We start from the raw sequence: 20,912 nt of genomic DNA on the forward strand, positions 1-20,912 counted from the left end.
GGAGCAGATGACAGACGTGAGTGTCATGCCCAGACACGTGATCTATTTGTCAAGTTGTACAGTTACAAATGGGCTGTGAGTTAAATTCTGGTGAATGGGAGCATCTATATTCAAGATTTCACCTTTGTCTCAGTCTGTTTTTACTACAGAAATGTGGTGTTTTTTGTTTTGAGAAGGCATCATTTTGACCTATCTCATTAGAGATTTGTTTTAAGTATCAAATAGAAATAAGCAATGGCATTTCTTATGTGTAGCAATTGATGCAGCACACTGGGAATTTTAAAAGATATAAGCTGGATTTTTTTTTAAGTGGGAGAACAGATCATTATTGTTGTTATGTATTCTTTAAAAAGACAAGTCACTTTAAAGTGAAAAAGCAAGAATGATGGAAACGAAAAGGAGCAAGAGACTGAGGAATGATTTCAGAATAATTGTGGGTATTTAAGAAAGAGGGCCTTTTTCCTCCCATTGTGATCCTCCTTTTGGTGAAAATGGTAAAACAAAAAGCCAGTAACGTGGGAAGGAAGCAGGAAATCCTAGTTAGTGATTGTTAGAGTGTTTCAGAGCCCTGAAAATGCTTCTGATACATTTAATACTTTTTCCCCAACTTGGTTTTGCCTTTTGTTTTCTTTTAGCAAATCATGATTTTTCATTTCTGTTTCCTAGTAAGGATGCAGTTAAATAAAACTTGGAAGCCATTTATCGTGATATGATTGTACAAAACCAAGAAAACCAAGTTAAATTTTGAATTTTGTGGTTGGAGGGAAACCATTCCAGAGTTTATTTAATCACTTCCTATGCCAGTGCTGCCCTACTCCTCAGCCAGCAAGCACCCTTTTTCTCCTGTAACTAGAATTTAGCCTCAAATAACAGAACCAAGGTAAAAGGAAGGAATGCTACCAGGTCCTTATGTTATGTCTGCTCTAGCCCTTGTAGTTTACCTCCTGGTTAAAAATATGCTACAGGACCTTGTTGAAATAAAATTCTCATTTCATGATTATATTAGGAAAGCAGAGTTTGGGACTAGGAAATAAAATTATCTCCAGCACAGCAGTTAGGAATTTTTCCAGAGATGAATTGCTTTCCAGAAATGTTCTGAATTTTCAGTCATAATGGCTGTGGTCTTTGCATTTATTTACTGTTATTTACTTTATATTTATTTTTTGCACTATGTCATAGTTCCAGAAAGTGCTAAAAATCATCATGTATTTAAAACAAACAAACCAGAAAACCCCCGTGTCCTGGGGCTGTGTGAAGAAGAATAAAGCTCTCATTTTCCCAGTACCCAATCATCAGCTTCAGCTGGCTTCTCCTAGGAACAGAATTTATTGAAGCAATTTATCCTGGCTAAATGTGATATAAATCTGTGTACACCTATGTACATACAGGCTCTCTTCCATTACAGCAATGCTGCAGCATCAGTTTCCTTCATAGTTAAACCCTGTTCTTAGCACACTGAAAGATGACTAAGAAGCCCCTTCTATTTTATGGAACACCCACAATTTTAAACACTGATTAGTTGTAGAATTACTGATCACACAGAGTACGAGAAATACTGGTTTCCAACCCCAGAGTGAGTCTGAAGAGAGTAGGAGAGATGTTACCTAGCTACCCTCTGAGTTTTTTTGTTTTTGTTTTCTGTTTTTTTTTTTTTAAACCCTCTGAGTTTTAAGCATGGTTTTCTGATTACCAAATTCAGTCCAGTACTTTAACATTTTATTTTAATGCAGACCTGAGTGAAGTTAACCTGACATTTTGCTTTATCTCCAAGATAAAAATTTGAATTTGATTACAGTTCTGAAGTTGTTTCTAGGCATATTCGAATTATGATTCTTCCTCTTTCATCTTCCCATGTTAGTACTCTTTTATACACCTTTCTTTCTTGTAGAAAGTTGTTTGAAAATATTCTTTAGGAGTTTATTCCATGAGGACTATCTTTGTGCCCCACCCCCAACCCTGTTTCTCTTTTAGGAATATTTTACTATAATTTGCATTTCTCATCCTTATCCATCTCTACCTCTGTTTTTTTCTTAGTTGGAAAGTGAGAAATTTCCCCAACACATTCATACTGGAATTATTGTTCTTTGACAAAGAATTTCGATGAACATTTCAAGAGTTTAGCTTCAATAATTAAAAAACAACAACAGTATAAGCCCTGTTAAATTCTTCAGAGAAATAGAGAGGATGGATGGTGATGCCTTTTAGTGCCATTTCTTTTATCCCCTGCAGCAGCACACATCTGTTGGCTGCAACAGAGCAGCCCAAGAACTCTGGCCGAGAGCAGCACAAACAGCCGGAACATATTCACCCAGTAAACCCCCAAAGAGTCGACATTTGTTTTATTGCTGCTTTTAAAAACCTAGCCATAAATAGAATTAGAGGGGGAAGGGCACCGATATTTCTCCATTTGCCACAGACGATTGGTGGGGGGAGAAGGAGGCTCCCAGTGGGGAGAGAAGGTTTTTATTTTTATTTTTTTATTAATGAAAATCATTTCCCGTGTAGCCCAATAGGATGGGTGCTTTGTTTTCTTTGGCAATAATCTGGGATAAACGGCCCTTGCCAACAGTCTCGTAGTTTATACACCAGGGAGTCAGATTATAGCCCTGTAAAATGGAGCACCCCTCCTATAATCCCTTAATTAATTAAATGACAAATTTTGGTCTTCTCTAGTTCAGAAATATGGCTTCCGCATCGAATGTTCAGTGGATTTATTGACATAGGGAACTGCACTGATTGTAATTCAGCAGACTAGAGGAGCATGTTATATACTGTAGCAGAAAGAGGGAAAATCTAGCAAAAGGTTTGGAATTCCTTGACTATTTAGGTCTCAGTTTTTCTAATTAAAAGTTTCAGTTGAGGCACAATAGATCATATGCCACCTGTCTAATGGGTCTCCCCAAAGTAGCCTGTGTTTATAGCTTTGATAGACAGCATTCTTGGAACACCTGTTTCTAGGCTTGATATTTTTGAAGCACTTTTTTTTTTTTTAAACTCCAGCGTATTTAACATAACTTTTCCCCCTGCCTCCCCCTCCTCAGCTCCGCTCTGCTATATGAAATATGGGAGACGACAGACCGTTTGTGTGCAATGCCCCGGGCTGTGGACAGGTACGTTTACAATATACTTTATTGTGAATGTCTCGTTGTGAATCAAAGTGGCTGTTTTATCACTAAGGCAAAGAGTTTAAAGCCGGTATTTTACGTGATCACTGGAGGTAATCAGATCAGAGGATTTGCAGTGTGTAAATCCATGTTATGAGGAAGTGTAGGCACTCTACCGTAATGAAATCTGCCTTGCTCTCTTTCATATTGTTATTCTACTGGTGTTTGTTTCCCAACACACAGTGTTGAGGAATACATGTTGCTCTCTCCTCCTTTCTAAAGCTATCCATCTAAATATAAAACAAGTTTAGAAATATCTTTTCCTCAACCTTTGTGGATATAAAAGTCTGCTTAACATATTTAGAGTAGGCAGCTGAGAATGTACCCTGTGCATCATGAACCCCAATTTGCTGGAGTCTAATGGATTTTTTTTAAATAAGAAAAAAAAGTTTCTTTGGACCAATTCATTGTTGGTAGCTAAGGCAAATATCTTGTCTAAGTAGGAAATACAAATCCGACATAGAACCTGAGATCTCACAGCAATATAGAAAGTACAAGATTCTCAGCCATCTTCCCTCTCTGATGCCATGAAATGCCTTGTTCTGTGTGTCAGCTGCCATATTATTATTTGCATATGTGTACATTATGTGTCAGATATTTTTTATTATATGCTTTTTTAATCAAGTAATTTTGTTGAAACTGCCTTTTTATCCCCCTTCCCCCAATTTTGCACCTTCTTAACTCTTTTTCCTAGACCCTCCTCTACTGCCATGTTCCACAAAAGATGAAGAAAGGAATACAAAGGAAGTTTTATCAGCCTTCATGAATTGATTTTATGGAACCTGAAGGGTTGAATTTCTGTTCAGTTAGGAATATGCCATGTGACTCCCCAGTGACACTTACTGGTAGTATGTGAGATTGCAGACTAGTTCTATTAAACATTGTAAATACTTCCATAGAAAGAAGAGAGTTAAGTTCCAGAGATTTCCTAAGAATTGGAATTTGAGAGGTCAATGAGATGAGGGTAGTGACAAGAGATAGGCAGAAGGAGGATTCCAAGTTCCAGTAAAAGCTGAAAAATTCAGAAAAGACTAAAAAAGCCATTGCGTTCTGAAGTATTCAGCATCATAGGGTATATTTCCTTCCTTGTCAGAGTTTTCAACTTTATTGTTGACTGTATGTTTTCTCCAACATGATTCGTATTTTATTCTTTTACAATAGAAGCCACTTGGGAAATTAGGTTAACTTTGTTTTTGTTTCACTTTTCAGACAGCTGTATTAGAATACATAACCAAACCTGATCCCTCTAAATTTTTGTATGTGGATTTGTTGATAATAGTATTTACTGTGATTTCCATCACTGATACCTGGGACCCCTTTCACTTACCTCCCTTTAAAAGACGACATTATTGGGGGATCCCTGGGTGGCTCAGTGGTTTAGCGCCTGCCTTCAGCCCAGGGCGTGATCCTAGAGACCCAAGTAGGATCAAGTCCTACATCGGGCTCCCTGCGTGGAGCCTGCTTCTCCCTCTGCCTCTCCCTCTCTCTCTCTGTCTCTCATGAATAGAAAAACAAAATCTTTAAAAATAAAATAAAATAAAAGACTGCATTATTGGTGAAAAGATTTATTTTTCTCATACTTAAATTTATTTTTCTTATTGTTTAAGCTTCTCACTGCCCCTCTTCTATGTTTTATGCTTAAAACCACTTAGACAAGGACTTAAAGAAACTAGAAAGGATTTTAAAAGTAAAGGAATACACTGGAAAGGCATCTCTTAAGCTCCCAAGGAAGAAAGGTATAAATAGGTTTCTTCGGACCGACTCATCAGAAAAGAGTAGTTTTCACTGAAATTTGTGAGATCCAGAGGGTTTTGTATTTGTTTCTTTTTGTTTTGCATTTTTGGGACTAGAGGTGGTAAAAATACTAGGGACTTTTTACTTTGGTTCCTTTTGTATTGTTGGATACTGTTTATCATAAGCCTTTTCCTTCCCCTACTTCTTCCTCTCATTTCTGAATTGTTTGCTGGTATTTTGGTTGTTAAGATTCATTATAATCTCTAGTGTAGGTCCTGAAGGCTATTTTTCCCCCCTCTCAGTGGATATAGAACTAAGAGAGGTTGCTACCTTCTTTTGGATTCAAGTTACTTGTTTCATAGAAAAGGATAGAAAGCTATAGTTTAAGGCTTTGAGCATGATCTATCCCTTTACCTCCTTTGTATGTCAGAACTTTATGGTTGGGCAAAATTGTAGTTCTTTAGTTATATAATCTCTTAACAAGTTTCTCCCAATATCTAGTAACAATTAACTCTCAAGTAGGATCTCTGCAAGATTTACTTTACTGTGATTGCTTTCTATTATATGAAATAGTGGAAATCTGGCAGAGAAGATAAATTTGGGAAAGCGAAACTACCCTTGGCTTGTCATCCAGCTTCCTTATATCCCTTGAAAATGGTTTCATCCGGGAGCCACTTGAGGCCTTCAAGCTATTTATAATCCACTGTCATTGATTCAAATTTTTTATTCCAGAAATGGTAGAATAATTAAAAAAAAAAAAAAAGGACTCTGTAAATCCCAGGAGTGGTAATAAGAACCATGATCACTTTTACAAGACATGGTTTAGAACTTACTGCCATAGAACCCTCAAAAATTAGTGGTTTCTACCACTTAGAGGAAGAAGGAATGAAAGCAAATTATAATTCAAGAGACTGATCCTTAACCAACCAACAAAAATTGTAGGAATCTTACGTTCGATATCTGTTCTCTGCCCAGACTTTACCCTGTGTACCCCCTAAACTCAGAAATCATCTTATGCCTTAATATTAAGGGAAGGTGAAAGGAAAATTCACCTAAAATAGACTAGTGGATTATGCTCTCCACCATATAATCAAAACCACCGGGCTTTCAATGGATACGTAAACATGTTTTGGTTGCTAGGTCTTTAATGGCTGTTATTTTTGGATTCTGTTCATGATCTACTTCCCAACAGTAAGTCTGATGTGACACAGCTGAATTCTAAATATGCTGCATGCACTTTTTTAAAAGAAAGATGGCTGCTGAAGGTTGTATTCTCTGCATTCTTATCTGAAAAGACAGATGATAGGGTGTTTTGAGCCCTTTCATCCCTATTCTCCTGTTGAGAACCTGTTTCTCTTGAGGCCTCATCACTCTCATGAAGAGGAACTTAGGGAAAGCAATATTCATACTGATACCTCTCAATGGAATGTGGTAACAGGAATAGTTAATAGAGCTGCCTCCAGAGAATGGATTAGTGTTGTTAAGGCAACAGTACCCCAGATACCCCGTGGCAAAGGTTTGGGTTGAATTTGAGTGGTTTGGGTTTTTGAAATGTTTATAAGATAACATCTAACTAAAACCATTTTGACTGTAAAATGGCTTTTCTTCTGTGTTATAAAATAGTAGAAGTATAGTTTGGTGCTGAATTTAGGTAGTCTTTTAAGTTTTTGATGCTTTGGGAACAGTTTTACTCAAAAGTGGATCCTAAAGTTATTCTATTGTATGTGGAAGAAAGAAAAACTACAGTTGACTCTTGAACAATGCAGAGGTTAGCACCTGGGGGAGTTAAAAATCTGCATATAATTTTGACCCCTCAAAAACTTAATTACTAATAGTCTACTGTTGACCTGAAACCTTATCAGTTAACATGAACAATTGATTAACCCACATTTTGTATGTTATATGCACTATATACTATATTCTCACAATGGAGTAAGCCAGAGAAAAGAAAATGTTAAGAAAATTCTAAGGAAGAGAAAAAAATCCACATATAGGTGGACCTGTGCAATTCAAACCTGTGTTGTTCAAAGGTCAACTGTACTGTGTTTCTGACAGTAATCTTGAATTTATAAATGTAGTTAGACAACTTACCCTTTGGATACTTTTTTCCCCAGTTTTTATTACTAGGAGTCAACGAATTCCATATTCCTATACCACCCTCTTGGGAATATGACACTGTTTTGCAGTACAGATTATGCAGATTATAAGTAGTCCTTCCGGTTACCATAATGGAGTCTTTGCATAGAAGCTGATCATATAAGCTTATTACTTGGAATGTCTTATTTCTTTTTTTTTTTTTTTAATTTATGATAGTCACACACACAGAGAGAGAGAGAGAGAGGCAAAGACACAGGCAGAGGGAGAAGCAGGCTCCATGCACCGGGAGCCTGACGTGGGATTCGATCCCGGGTCTCCAGGATCGCGCCCTGGGCCAAAGGCAGGCGCCAAACCGCTGCGCCACCCAGGGATCCTGGAATGTCTTATTTCTTTAAGAACGGGAACACATTTCCTCTGAGGAGATACTTCTAATGGACAGTATCATCCCATTATTAGCCACTGAGGAAGATTTCTGTCATAACCACCTCTGTATCAACTCTGTCCCTGTAAGGAAAAGTCCTTTGATTGTTTCTCTGTTCAGTGTGACCCGAGGGGCTGTTATTCTTTTCCCCCCTAAGGCTATCTATTACCAGATCTTTTGTTCTCCCAGAGGACATATAGGTCCAGGTTGAGGGTTTGTTCATACCTAACCGAGATAGGAAACGTGTAACTAGCTCATAGACCTCCAGGGCCTGCTTTCCCTTTCTAAGGCCAGGAATATCAGGAGAGCCCTAGTTGTGGTGGGATTGAGGGCAGCTTCTTGTACCTCCTTATCTTGTCATATAATAGGAATAATGTTTATGGTGCTGTAGTCCTGGCTTCACTTGGCATTTAACCAACCTCCAGTGCTGTTTATTGCTTCGTATCCTCTGCCTCCATGAACATTATCCCTTAAATCTCTATTGCTTTGTAATATATGAGGCAACAAATAGCTTCTATGATTGGTTAAATGCTGGCATGCTACAAAGGTATATGTTTTATTGTCTATGTAACACAAATCTATAGAGATTTTTTTTTTTTTTTCTGTTATCCCAGCCCTCCCTTTAAGTGGGCCATACGGGTACTATGGGACTCTAGATTTTTAATTCTACCCTTTGGCAAGTTTCCCTATTACCTGGCATTGGCACAAAAGAAAAAGAAGGTAGAATGGGCTGGTGCTGATTACTAATTCTTTATGTCAGGAAAACATCTTGAATCGGAGAATTACAAGGGAAGAAATGGTTCTGATAGGTAAATAAATGCCATTTATGGTGGTATATACCATCTTTACATGCTTCGACAGGTGAGGGCAATTTCAGGCAAACAAATAAGCCTTTCTTCCTCACCCCCTGCCAAGAGTTTAAAAAAATTCAAATTTTTATTTAATAATTCATATTTCATTCAATAATTCATCCAGTTCCCATCTGGTAAGAGTGCCTGCATGCTGTCAGGCAGCTGAAAATACACTGCATTATACACAATTAGGCCAAATGCTAACCTTGTTTTTTGTAATAATATGTTGATTTTGCAATAACTTTCAGTCCATTCTGAGTATGCTGTGGTTTTACGAACCCTTGTGATGGAAGTAGACCACCGTTATGCATCATGTAGACAAAATTGAGACTAAGATTTTTAAAAAATGTAAATGTATTAAGAGCAAGGAATTAAACCTGTTTTTAATGTCCGATTTGGCACTCTTGACACTTGCCCTTAAAAACATGTGGTTGGTGATTTTAGTTTTTCATGTTACAGTTATTATTTATGTTACTAAGAACATAGTAGATTAAAAGCATCCCTGCTGCAGTCTGCTGGGGATGGGGGTGGGGATCAGGGGAGCCTGTATGAACCTAATTAGAGCTATACCCGAGAAATTAAGATGAAATTTTTCAGTTATTCACTCTTGTTTTCCTTGGGTATGACTTAATATTTGGAATGGGAGCCCAGAAACTGTTCTCAGAGCATTCCTGGCAGGAAAAAAAAAAATCCTGTATCTTTGTATCTCAGTTCTTCCAAACTCAGGAGAGAGGCTGTTTCCTAGTCTCTTCTTTTATAAACTGCCGAGTTAATAAGTGCCTTCTGGATCTGAGAGCCCTGTCCTTCGTTAGTCCTCTATTGCCACCCCTGCAAAACCACATATAGCTAGGTTGTTAACTTACAAGATATTGTCATCATTATATAGAATTCATATATTATTATTATTTTTTTTTATCAAATACTCTTCCAGCTAATGCGGCAGATTGAAGAATAGTCAGTGTGTTCCCTCTTTCTGGTTAGCGTGTTTCTTTAATGCAGATTGACTTGCTCAGCAGTCACATTTTGTCTGAAGCCCTTGTTAGGGCCTGCTCTGTATGTGGATTCATAACACATCTGTGTGTACATCTACAGTGCTGTATAAATAATAATAAGTAATCACCAGATGGCCTATAACTGCTCCTCTGGACCCGCTGGGTCTCTTGAAGCTGTTAGTAAAGTCTTCTGGCATTTTGCTGGGGAAAACTTGTCATAGATTTATTTCTAAAAAAATTCAAACTCACAACTGGGTGTTTAGGACTAGATATTGCTGTCTGTGTTGTAAATATTTAACAGGCTTTGTACAATGACAAGTAAAAGCGCCATTACTAACCACACACAGTGGCTGTGGAGCTCTTCTTCCCTCCCGGCCATTTCGAAAGGAAACAAAATGCCGATAAATTGTGCATTATGAGCAAGGTGTGAGAGATGCTCTCTGGAAGCTCTTTCATAAGAGAGGCAGAGAACTTCAGTGTTCTGCTCAAAGGATGTAACCGGACAAACTTAAGCTTTCTAACCATATGCCAGTGACTTATATTAAAACACAGTGTTCTTTTTAAACTAAATTTACAGTACAAGAGAAGCCCCTTCATTTGGAGTTAGGAAAGAGCCAAGTTTTGGTATTAACTGAGTCTTTATAACCAAATGATAAAGGCCTTTGAAAGAGTTGCAGTTGTAAATGTTAGTAAACACTTAGCCAAATTTTTAGACTTTTGGTTATGTCTAAAATTTTAAGATATTTATTGTTTGCCCCTGTTATTTATAAAGCAAAATGTCTTTATTTTTGTCCTCTTTTCATTTGTTTTTGTAAAAGGGGTTATATATTTTGTTTTTTGGGGAAAAAATCTTATTCTGATTTTCTGCTTATAATTTTCTATGCTATATTTTGCTATTACTACTGCCCTTGGCTCTAGTTCCTATTCCAGGGTACTTACTCAGTACAGCAATGCATATTTAAAAAAAATCAAAATAGAACTATTTACCTCTAAATTTTAGTATTTTAAAATCTTTGTCATAGATGAAAAAAGTTTCAAACAGAAATTGCATATCTTAATTCTCAAGCCTAGTTTTCTTTTGTCTGTTGAGTATTGAATCTATTTAAGCATAGAGGGACTGTCCTATAAATCATAGCACATGGCTGTTACTTTCGACCTAGGATATGTAGAAAGCTTTTCTCTTTCAAATTCTCATCTTGAAGAAATGACATACAAATTGTGAGGGGAAAATGCTGCTATTAATAGTTTATGATAGATTTTGCTTTTTAAATTCCTCAAATTTATCAGGTGAAGGATAAGATTTCAAGAAGGAAAACATTGCGGAGAGAAAAATGGAAGCTTTGGGGTTTATTTCTTTGTAATAGTGCCTTTGTGTTTTTACTTTGAAATTTCTTTGTGCAGTGAAATACACCACCTAAGATTGTGCTTTGATAAGAATCTGGACTATTTGCAATTGCCACGTGAAAGTACAGAGAATGAGAATGAATTTTGAAATTAGCCCATTCCCAGTCTGGCATACCATGTGCCCTGTGTGGCTGCTGATTCTGCTGGCAGATTGAAGAGCCGAACCAACTTCTGCTCTAAAGACTAAAATTGCTAGCCATCATTCCAGCTTTTAAATCTCCTTGTTTACATCGATGATGTCAGATTCTGAGCAAACATAGTTCTGTCTTTAGATCCCAGGTGGAATTTGCAATTCCCTGGGTTGAAGGAAGGAGTTCTTCCTTTTTGCCTTTGAAAAACTTGAGTAGCTCTGCAGGGAAAGTCAGCAGAATAAATCTGCAGCCTTGCCGTGTCCTTTTGAGTCATTGTGGAAAGCTGAGTGCTCTATTCGGCATTCAGCAGATTGGCTGTCAGAGTTGCAGCTCAGCTTATCAAAGACATAGTCTCCTGAAGAGCCATTTATGTTATTCCAGAGAGAATCATCCTGTGGCAAAAGGAACGCCTCCTTTCTCCTCCCAAGGGTCAGATCTCCTTTTGATACTGGGCAATTATCCCTTGATTTTCCTGAAGAATGCCTCAATTTACCATAAAGATTGGCACCAGCATAGGTTGCAGACTTGGTTACAGTGACAAGCTCTGATTTCTTAGCCACAGGGAGAGGTGTCAGGGTGACACTTCTAAGTATGCCAGAGGCTTAATGGTGGTAATTTTTCTGCCAAGTATCTCAGTACCCCTTGTAAGCTTGGTTTCTCTTCTCTTTCTCTGAGACATAACAGTTGCTTTAGTTTTTTTGCACACCAGTCACTATAAAAATGATATGAAAGTTGTCTCTTTCTCCTTCCTCATTTCCTCAAGCCTCTTTCTTTGTCTTTAGTTATCATCCTGTCTAGTTTGTGATCAAGTGCTATAGTCTAATTTTTAACTTTTTGCCTACTTTTTGTATAGCTTATCTTGGCTTCTATTAGTCATTGTACCTGGTGGGAATCATTAACCAGTGTTTCCTCTAATTAAACAAAAGTAGATTTTATTCTTTACATCAGTTTTACACTTAAAGAAAATTTGAATAGAAAGTACTGAGAGTTCCCATATACCCTCCTTATTCTCCCCTGCTACTCTATCTTATGTTAGTGTGGTGCATTTGTTACAACTGATGAGCCAGTATTGATACAATAATATTAACTGAAGTCCATAATCTACATTAGGGTTTGCTCCTTGTGTTATATATTCTATGGATTTTAACAAATGTGTTATAACATGTACCCACCATTATAGTATCATATGGAATAGTGTCACTGCCCTAAAATATCCCCTGTGTTCCACTTATTCATCCTTACTCCTATCCCCAACCCTTGGTAACCACTGATCTTTTTTAAAAATATTTTTAAAGATTTATTTGAAAGAAAAAAAGAAAATGTGTGTGCACACATGTGCATATGCACGAGAGTAGGAGTAGGGGCAGAGAGAGAAAGAGAATCCCAAGCAGACTCCCTGCTGAGTATGGAGCCCTATGTGAGACTGGATCTCACAGCCCTGAGGTCATGATCTGAGCCTAAGTCAAAAGCCAAATGCTTAACCTTCTGAGCCACCCAGGTGCCCCACCACTGATCTTTTTACTGTCTACATAGTTTTGCCTTTTCCAGGAAGTCGTATAGTTAGAATCATGCAGTCCTTTAATTCTTTAAAGTTGTGAGCAGATAACAATGTGATTAGGTATAGCTGGAGAAAAGGGGGAGAGAAAATTAAACCTGTGAGGTCACAGCTCCAGGGTCTCTCTAAAAGTCCCAAGAATCTCTTCAGAGAGATTAAGGTGGCTGCTTTTCTTCTCTTCTGGGAGTCTCTCTGATGTTAAAAGATTTGGCTTGCCTAGTGACAGCTTTACTGGTTCTAGGTGTTACTAGGTGTTGAGAGCAAGGGTAGGATGAATATTGAATAGGCTGTATCTAGGGTGTCAAGGTATTAGGGCTGAGCAAAGCAAGAAGTAGAGTCCATAATCCCTTTTCCTTTGATGAGGTCGAGTACAATAAAGTGTCCTTTCCATTCCTCCCATGGGCAGCCTTATATGTCACTGAAAAAAATCATTGCAATGTAAAGGTAAATAAGAAAGATTGCTTATCTAAAAGTAATCCTCTGTACTTCTACATTAGTTAAAGATCCATGTAAACTAATAAGTTATTAGAAAAGTATGGGCGCTGTCATTCACGCTTTAGTATGAATCAGCTTAACCACAGTTGTAATATTGGCTACATAAAGAAGCAGAAGTTTGTATTTGGGTTAGGGGATAGTAGATGACTGGTTTAGGTGGAATGGTTCCTGAGCGAAGGAGACTTGGCAGGTTATGAGGATGTCAAAGATAAACAGAACAGGGACACCTGGGTGGCTCAGTGGTTGAGCATCTGCCTTTGACTCAGGGTGTGATCCTGGAGTCCCGAGATCGAGTCCCACATAGGGCTCCTGTGGAGAGCCTGCTTCTCTCTCTGCCTGTGTCTCTGCCTCTTTCTCTCTGTTTCTCATGAATAAATAAATAAAATCTTTAAAAAAAAAAAAGATAAACAGAACACTAGAAGCAGCTTAATTCTCTTTGTATAGGAAGAGAGACATTACCTCCTTTTCCTTCTCTGGAAAGTTTATATTGATAACATGTGAGAGAAGGAGAGTGAACTGATTTCTCTCATTCTGGATTTCAAGTTTCCTATCTAAGAATTCTTACTCCCTGGTATTGGGTAAGATCTCTTTTCATAGAGATAGCAACTCTTCACCTTCTATACTTGGCTCTAGTCTTCGTCTCAATGCTAATTTAGTTTCCCTACTTGTTGAGCTGAATTGACTCTGTGGTAAAATGGACATTAGCCTAGGGAAGGCTCTGTAACATGATGTTCAGGATTAATATCAATTAGTGCAAACCAACAGCTCAGGTATATATACATACATACACAACTTGGAGGAAACATTATGTTTATATAATGTGGAAAATTATATTCCACCCAAGGATCATATGGAGGGAATAGGAGAGGGCAAAATACAAAGAAAATTGTTTAACTTTACGAATGTAATAATAACAGCAACAGCAGTAATAAACAGCTAACTGAGCTCTTACGTACTGTACGAAAGTGCTTTATAGATATTTAATCCTAGAAGTCCCCTGAGGGAGGATATAGTATTATCCCTATTGTACAGAGGAGAAAACTAAGGCTCACAGAGACTGAATAACTTGTACAAGCCCACACAGTACTCTGTGATGGAGCTATAATACAAACCCAGATATATTCCAGACTAGTACTCTTAACTACTAGGCTAAATTGGTTTCTTACTGTTCTCCCTATACATGTAAGTATGCCCATCTGGCATAGGGAAAAAAGAATAAGTAGTAGTTTTTTGGTAAATGGTCCCAGTGCAATCAGTTAAGTAAGTCCTGGCTACAGTTTATTACTGATCTAGGCGTTTGGCTGCTGTACCAGAAAGAGCTGGATCTGCAACTGAGCTTGACCTATACAAAAAGATAAGAATTCTTACTCACATGAAGGGACCTCTCTGCAACTGCCTCAGCCTTAATCTGTAATGGTTTTTTATCTGCCTGGGAATGCTGCTGAGATGTGGCTCTGTCTCAGGTAAACAACCACTTTTGTAGCAGGGCCATGATTTTAAGATGAGAAAGAAAATGAATTCTTGGCCAACCCAGAAAAGTAGACAGAACTAGAAAATTGGGACCTAAAAATCTTGACTTCATCATCCTCCACTCACAGGCCCAAAGAAGTGTTGTGGTGTCATCTTTGTGAATTCTAGACTGGGTCACTTCCCAATTCATATTCTCTTCTTCCCCATTCTAAGTTTTATGCCTGTGAGCTCCCAAATGCAAATGATGGTGTGGGTGTTTTGCTTTGTGTAGTGTCATTTAGTAATGGGGCTTTGGTTATAGTGGGTGCCATGCTCATTGGTAACAAGAGGAAATATGACTAAGATGGAATTAGGGTATGGCTCGAAGTTGGTTACAGGTGTAGTGAGATGTGTATCCTGCCTGTGATTGCTAGCTTGTTTATCCTCTGCAGTTTTGGGCATATAACTGCATGGAGGGTCTTATGTTGAATAATAAAACTCTTCTCTACCCAAATCTTACATCCTCTTTGATTTCATAGCACTCCCATATGTCTGTGCTTCCTTTTCTCTTGTGTGTTAATGCAATGGACACCTCATTTATCAGAAGTGAAATCTGTGGCTAAATAAATACATGGAAATATTTATGTGAAATAATTCGTGATATAAATATGTGGAAGTACACAAAGGTTTGAAAGACCGTGAAGAGTCTCATGGTTGATATTTATAGTACAAGGATTGTTTTGTCTGAATGTCTTTCTATTTATTGGAAGGTTGCTTAAAATATATATTTTCCTTCTTGATTCTGATAATGACTCATTGTATAACTGTGGACTATGTGAAACTAACTCTACATTCAACTGTAGGAAATACCTGACTGTGAAGTCTTGTCTTTTCTACCTCTGACCAAGAAGTCAAATTCTTGGCTTCAGAGTTGAGAATGCCTTATTGGGCAAGGTAACAGACTACTAAAACAATCACTCTAGGTGTCAGAGATCTCATTTGTTTATTTTGCTGGGTGCATCTGACAAGCCAGTTAGTTGTGTGTATGCATGCACGTCCGTGTGTGTGAGGGTACGTGTGTGTGTGTGTGTGTGTCTCTCCTGCCGGGAGTTCTTGTAAAACTTTAATTGCAGAGAAAAGGTGATTCAAAGCAGCAACCTGTCAAATAGACTCTAAGCTTGACTCCTAAGAGGCTATCAGATAGACACTGGCAGCTTAATAGGGTGGATGATTTTTTTTTAAGGCCTGCATTTTAATTCTAAGCCTCAGTTACAACTTTTTGTGTCTATGTTCTCAAGATCACTGACCAGGAAAAAATAACAACAAATCCTTCTACTGGCTTAAGTTATTTGAATCAAGTGAAACAAGTTTTCAGTGGAGTTGTAAAGGTCTCAGGTGTGGTGTATATAGGTGGAGTTTCCTCTAGAATACCAGAGTGAGGGGCACCTGGGTGGCTCAGTTGGTTAAGCATTCGACTCTTGATTTCAGCTCAGGTCATGATCCTAGGGTCCTGGAATCAAGTCCCACATCAGGCTCAGTGAGAAGCGGGCTTGGGATTCTCCCTTTCTCTGCCCCTCTACCCACTCTTACTTTCTCTGTCTAAAATAAATAAATAAAATCTTTAGAATACCAGAGTGAGCAGATAGTATTACAGACACTTGTCACTTTCGTGAGCATTTTTTTCTTACACAGTGACGATCTGTGTATGCTAATTTTTTATACTGTGTATTATGTTTATAACTTCAGACATTAGTCATTTTATTTCAGTTTCAGATATTTCTTAGGACTAAGGAAGAGACTGTAGTCCACTTAAGTTGTATTGGAAGGGAACAATAAAAGTAGTTACTGTATAGTGTTCAGGGGTCCAGGTGTCTAAATTTGTTTTATAAGGGGATCCCTGGGTGGCGCAGCGGTTTGGCGCCTGCCTTTGGCCCAGGGCGCGATCCTGGAGACCGGGGATCGAATCCCACGTCGGGCTCCCTACATGGAGCCTGCTTCTCCCTCTGCCTGTGTCTCTGCCTCTCTGTCTCTCTTTGTGTGACTATCATGAATAAATAAAAATAAAATCTTAAAAAAAATAAATTTGTTTTATAAGGCACCATTAGATTCAGCAATTTAGTTACTCCCTCTTCAGCCTTTTCTTTTCTTCTAATTTTTACTTAGATAGGGCAATGCACAAGTGGAAAGAGGAGACTTGTTTCAGCATTCTTTCACATTATATGCATTTGCAGCTATAGCCAGACAGCCTCCTTATGGAGGCTTGTACTTTCAGTTATGCACATGTGACTATTCAGAGGAGAGAGAGTAGTGTGCACATATGTAGCAACTCTTGGCAGAGTAGTGGTTAAAGGGTTGAACATATTGTACCTTGTTGGCTATTTCCTTAGTCCTAAGGGAGGCATTTTGCTCCTCCTTAGACAGTAATCGACGTGTCAGTCGAATGACTTTTTGTTTTTTCTTTATCTAGTAAAATGCAGTGGGCTAAGCTTTCTGGGAAACAGTTTCTTCCTCCATCGCACTAACAGAAGGTCGTGGATGCTGTCTCTGAAACAAAGGGGAAGTAGTGATAGAAAAATCAGTGGCTAGGGTGTAATTGGATTGGAGCTCTGTCAAAAAGACAACAATTCTTGCTTGGAAACTGGACTTTCTGCTATGCTATGCTTTTCTGTCTTAACAGAATAATAAGCAATGAGTAGGCTTAATTTTTCAGACTCCTTTCTGAGAACTCTGTGAGAATAAGCATGCGTCAAGCTATTTATTTTTACCTAGCTGTTTTCAACTTGTTTTAAGGCTATAATTTTTTAGATCTGTTATAGGTTCACAGCAAAATTGAGAGGAAGGTACAGAGATTCCCCATATCTTCCCTGCCCCGCACAGGTACATAGCCTCGACAATTATCAGCATCCCCCACCAGATGTACCCACTAGTGGTACATTAACTATAACTGATGAACCTATACTGACACATCATCATCACCCAGAGTCCATAGTTTACTTTAGGATTCACTCTTGCTGTTGTACCTTTGATGGGTTTGTAAAAATGTATAATGACCTATATCTATCATTATATTATCAGAGGGTAAGGATATTTTCACTGCCCTAAAAATCCTCTGTGCTATTCTTCTCCTAACCCCTGGCAGCCACTGATCTTTTTACTATCTTTACCATTTTGCCTTTTTCAGAAAGCCATTGGTTGGAATCATATAGTATGTAGCCTTTTCAGATTGCCATCTTTCACTTCATATGCATTTAAGGTTCCTCCATGCTTTTTCTTGGCTTGATAGCTCGTTTATTTTTAGTACTGAATAATATTCCATTGTCTGGACATACCACAGTTTATTTATCCATCCACCTACTGAAAGATACCTTGGTTGCCTCCAGGTTTTGGCAGTTATAAGTAAAGCCACTATAAAAATTCACGTGCAGGTTTTTGTGTGGACATAAATTTTCATCTGCTTTGGATAAATACTAAAGAGCATGATTGCTAGATCATAAGAGTATGTTTAGGGTTTTTTTTTTTTAAGATTTTATTTATTTACTCATGAGAGACACAGAGAGAAGCAGAGACATAGGCAGAGGGAGAAGCAGGCTCCATGCAGGGAGCCCAACATGGGACTCGATCCAGGATACCTGGATCACCTCCTGACCCAAAGGCAGATGCTTGCTGAACCACTGAGCCACCCAGGCATCCCGAGTATGTTCAGTTTTGTAAGAAACTTCCAAGCTGCCTTCCAAAGTGGTTGTACCATTTTGCATTCCTACCAGCAACGAATGAGAGAGAATTCCTATTCTTTCATACCCCTGTCAGCATTTGATGTTGTCAGTGATCTGGATGTTGGCCATTTGAATAGGTATGTAGTGATATGTCGTTGTTTTAATTTGCGCTTTCCTGATGACATGTGATGTGGAGCATCTTTTCATATGTTTATCTGTATCCATCTGTATATCTTCTTTGGTAAGCTGTCTGTTAAGATCTTTGGCCCTTTTTTTTTTTTTTTTATGATAGTCACATAGAGGAGAGAGAGAGAGAGAGAGGCAGAGACATAGGCAGAGGGAGAAGCAGAGGGAGAAGCAGGCTCCATGCACCGGGAGCCTGACGTGGGATTCGATCCCGGGTCTCCAGGATCGCGCCCTGGGCCAAAGGCAGGCGCCAAACCGCTGCGCCACCCAGGGATCCCTCTTTGGCCCTTTTTAAAAAAAAAAAAAAATTCATTTATTTATTTGAGAGAGCACCAGTGGAGGGAGAGGCAGAGGGAGAGGATCTCAAGCAGATTCCCTGCTGAGTGGGGAGTGCAATGCGAGGCTTGATCCCAGGACCCATGAGATCATGACCTGAGTGGAAATCACGAGTCAGACACTCAGCCAACTGAGCCACACAGGTGCCCCTTTGGCCCATTTTTTAACTGGGTTATTTTCTTTTTATTGAGTTTTCAGAGTTTTTGTATATTTTAGATATATATTTTGCTTTATCAGATGTGTCTTTTGCATATATTTTCTGCCAGTCTGTGGCTTGCCTTCTCATTTCCTTGATATTGATTTTCACAGAGAAGTAGTTTTTAATTTTAACAAGTCTGGCTTATTATTTCTTTAATAAATTGTGTACCTTTCATTATTGTATCTAAAAAATTTATCACCAAACTCAAGATGATCTAGATTTTCTCCTATGTTACCTTCCAGGAGTTTTGTTTTTTTAAGTAGGCTCCACACCCAGCATGGAGCCCAACAAGGGGCTTGAACTCGCAACCCTGAGATTAAGACTTGCCCTAATATCAAGAGGCAGACACTTAACTGACTGAGCCACCCAAGTACCCCTACTTTTTAGGAGTTTTATAGTTTGGCTTTTATATTTATGTTTATGATCCATTTTGAGTTAATTTTTGTGGAGAGTGTAAGCTCTGTGTCTAGATTCCTTTTTTTTTTTTTTTTTGCATATGAAATGTCCATCTGTTTCAGCACCATTTGTTGAAAGGATCATCTTTGGTCCATTGAATTGCCTTTTTTTTTGGTCTGTTCTTTAACCAATACTACATTGTCTTTTTTTTTTTTAAGATTTTATTTTATTTATTTATTCATGAGAGACACACAGAGAGAGGCAGAGACACAAGCAAAGGGAGAAGCGGGCTCCATGCAGGGAGCCCGATGTGGGACTCTTGATCCCAGAACTGGGATCACACCCTGAGCCGAAGGCAGATGCTCAACCATTGAGCCACCCAGGCGTCCCTACATTGTCTTGATTACTGTAGCTTTAGAGTATATCTCGAAGTTAGATAGTGTCAGTCCATCAACATTGTTCTCCTTCAATATTGTTTTGGGTATTCTGGGTCTTTTGCCTCTTTGAGGCATTTGAACTTTAGAATCAGTTTGTTGACATCCACAGAATAAATCACTGAGATTTTGATTGAGAGTGCGTTGAATCTGTAAAGTTGGGAAGAACTGACATCTTGACAATGTTGAGTATTCTTATCCATGAACATGGAATATCTCTCTGTTTACTTAGTTCTTCTATGATTTCATTCATTGGAGTTCTGTAATTTTCCTCGTAGAGATCTCCTACATATTTTGTTAGACTTATACCTAAGTATTTCATTTTAGAGTGTGCTAATGTAAATGGTATTGTGTTTTTAATTTCAAATTCTACTTATTTATTTTTATTTTTTTTCTACTTGTTTATTGATGGTATATAAAAAAACAGTTGAGGGGCACCTGGGTGACTCAGTCAGTTGGATTTTGACTCTTGATTTTACCTTGGGTCACAGTCTCAGGGTCATGGGATCCGCCAGATGTTGAGCTCTGTGCTCAGCAGGGTATCCACTTGGGATTCTCTCTTTCTTTCTAACCTCCCCCCCTACCCCCAAACACACACTCACTGACTTTTTCTCTCTAAAATAAATAAATCTTTTAAAAAAGCAGTTGACCTTTGTATATTAACCTTGTATACTGCAACTTTACTGTAATCATGTAATAATTTCAGGAGGGTTTTTTTGTTGATTTTTTTGGATTTTCTACATAGATGATTATGCCATCTAACAAAGACCATCTTATTTCTTCCATCCCAATCTATATACCTTTTATTTCCTTTTCTTGTCTTACTGCAATAGCTAGGACATGCAGTACAGTGTTGAAAAGGATTAGTGAATCCTTGCCTTGTACCTGATCTTAGTGAGAAAGCTTTAAGTTTCTCAACATTAAGTATGATGTTAGCTGTTCGTTGTTTTTTTGTAGGTTTTTCTTTTTAAAGATATTTGTTTATTTCAGAGAGAGAACATGCAGTGGTAAGGAGGAGCAGAGGGAGAGGGAGAAGCAAACTCCCCACTGAGCAGGGAGCCTGATGTGGGGTCAGTCCCAGGACCCCAGGATTATGACCTGAGCTTCTACCCAGGCACCCCTGTACATTTGTTAGTAGATGTTCTTTAATCAAATTGAGGAAGTTCTTCTCTATTCTTAGTTTGCTGAGTTTTTATCAGCAGTGTAGGATTTTATCAAATGCTTTTTCTGCATCTACTGATCATGTGATTTTTCTTCTTTACCCTGCTGATGTTATAGATTACATTAATTGATTTTTGGATGTTAAACCATCCTTGCATACTTGGGCTAACTCTCAGGTGGTCATGATATATAAT

The 20,912-nt window shown here is 38.3% G+C and overlaps 1 protein-coding gene across 8 annotated transcripts in view; it reads left to right on the forward strand.

Moving 5' to 3' along the window:
* LOC140616996 (cyclic AMP-dependent transcription factor ATF-7) overlaps window positions 1-20,912 on the forward strand; it is a 95,932-nt gene that overhangs the window by 18,835 nt on the left and 56,185 nt on the right. For 7 of the 8 annotated variants that reach the window (XM_072797690.1, XM_072797683.1, XM_072797684.1 and 4 more), the window contains one exon: window positions 3,042-3,110. The exons of the other annotated variant lie outside the window; for it this stretch is intronic. In XM_072797690.1, coding sequence (XP_072653791.1) covers window positions 3,063-3,110 — 48 coding nt within the window. In that variant the 5' untranslated portion in view covers window positions 3,042-3,062. The remainder of the gene's footprint in view (window positions 1-3,041; window positions 3,111-20,912) is intronic. 8 annotated transcript variants of the gene reach the window in all.

The sequence above is a fragment of the Canis lupus genome, chromosome 25 (genome assembly GCF_048164855.1).
Source record: "Canis lupus baileyi chromosome 25, mCanLup2.hap1, whole genome shotgun sequence".
Taxonomy (NCBI): domain Eukaryota; kingdom Metazoa; phylum Chordata; class Mammalia; order Carnivora; family Canidae; genus Canis; species Canis lupus.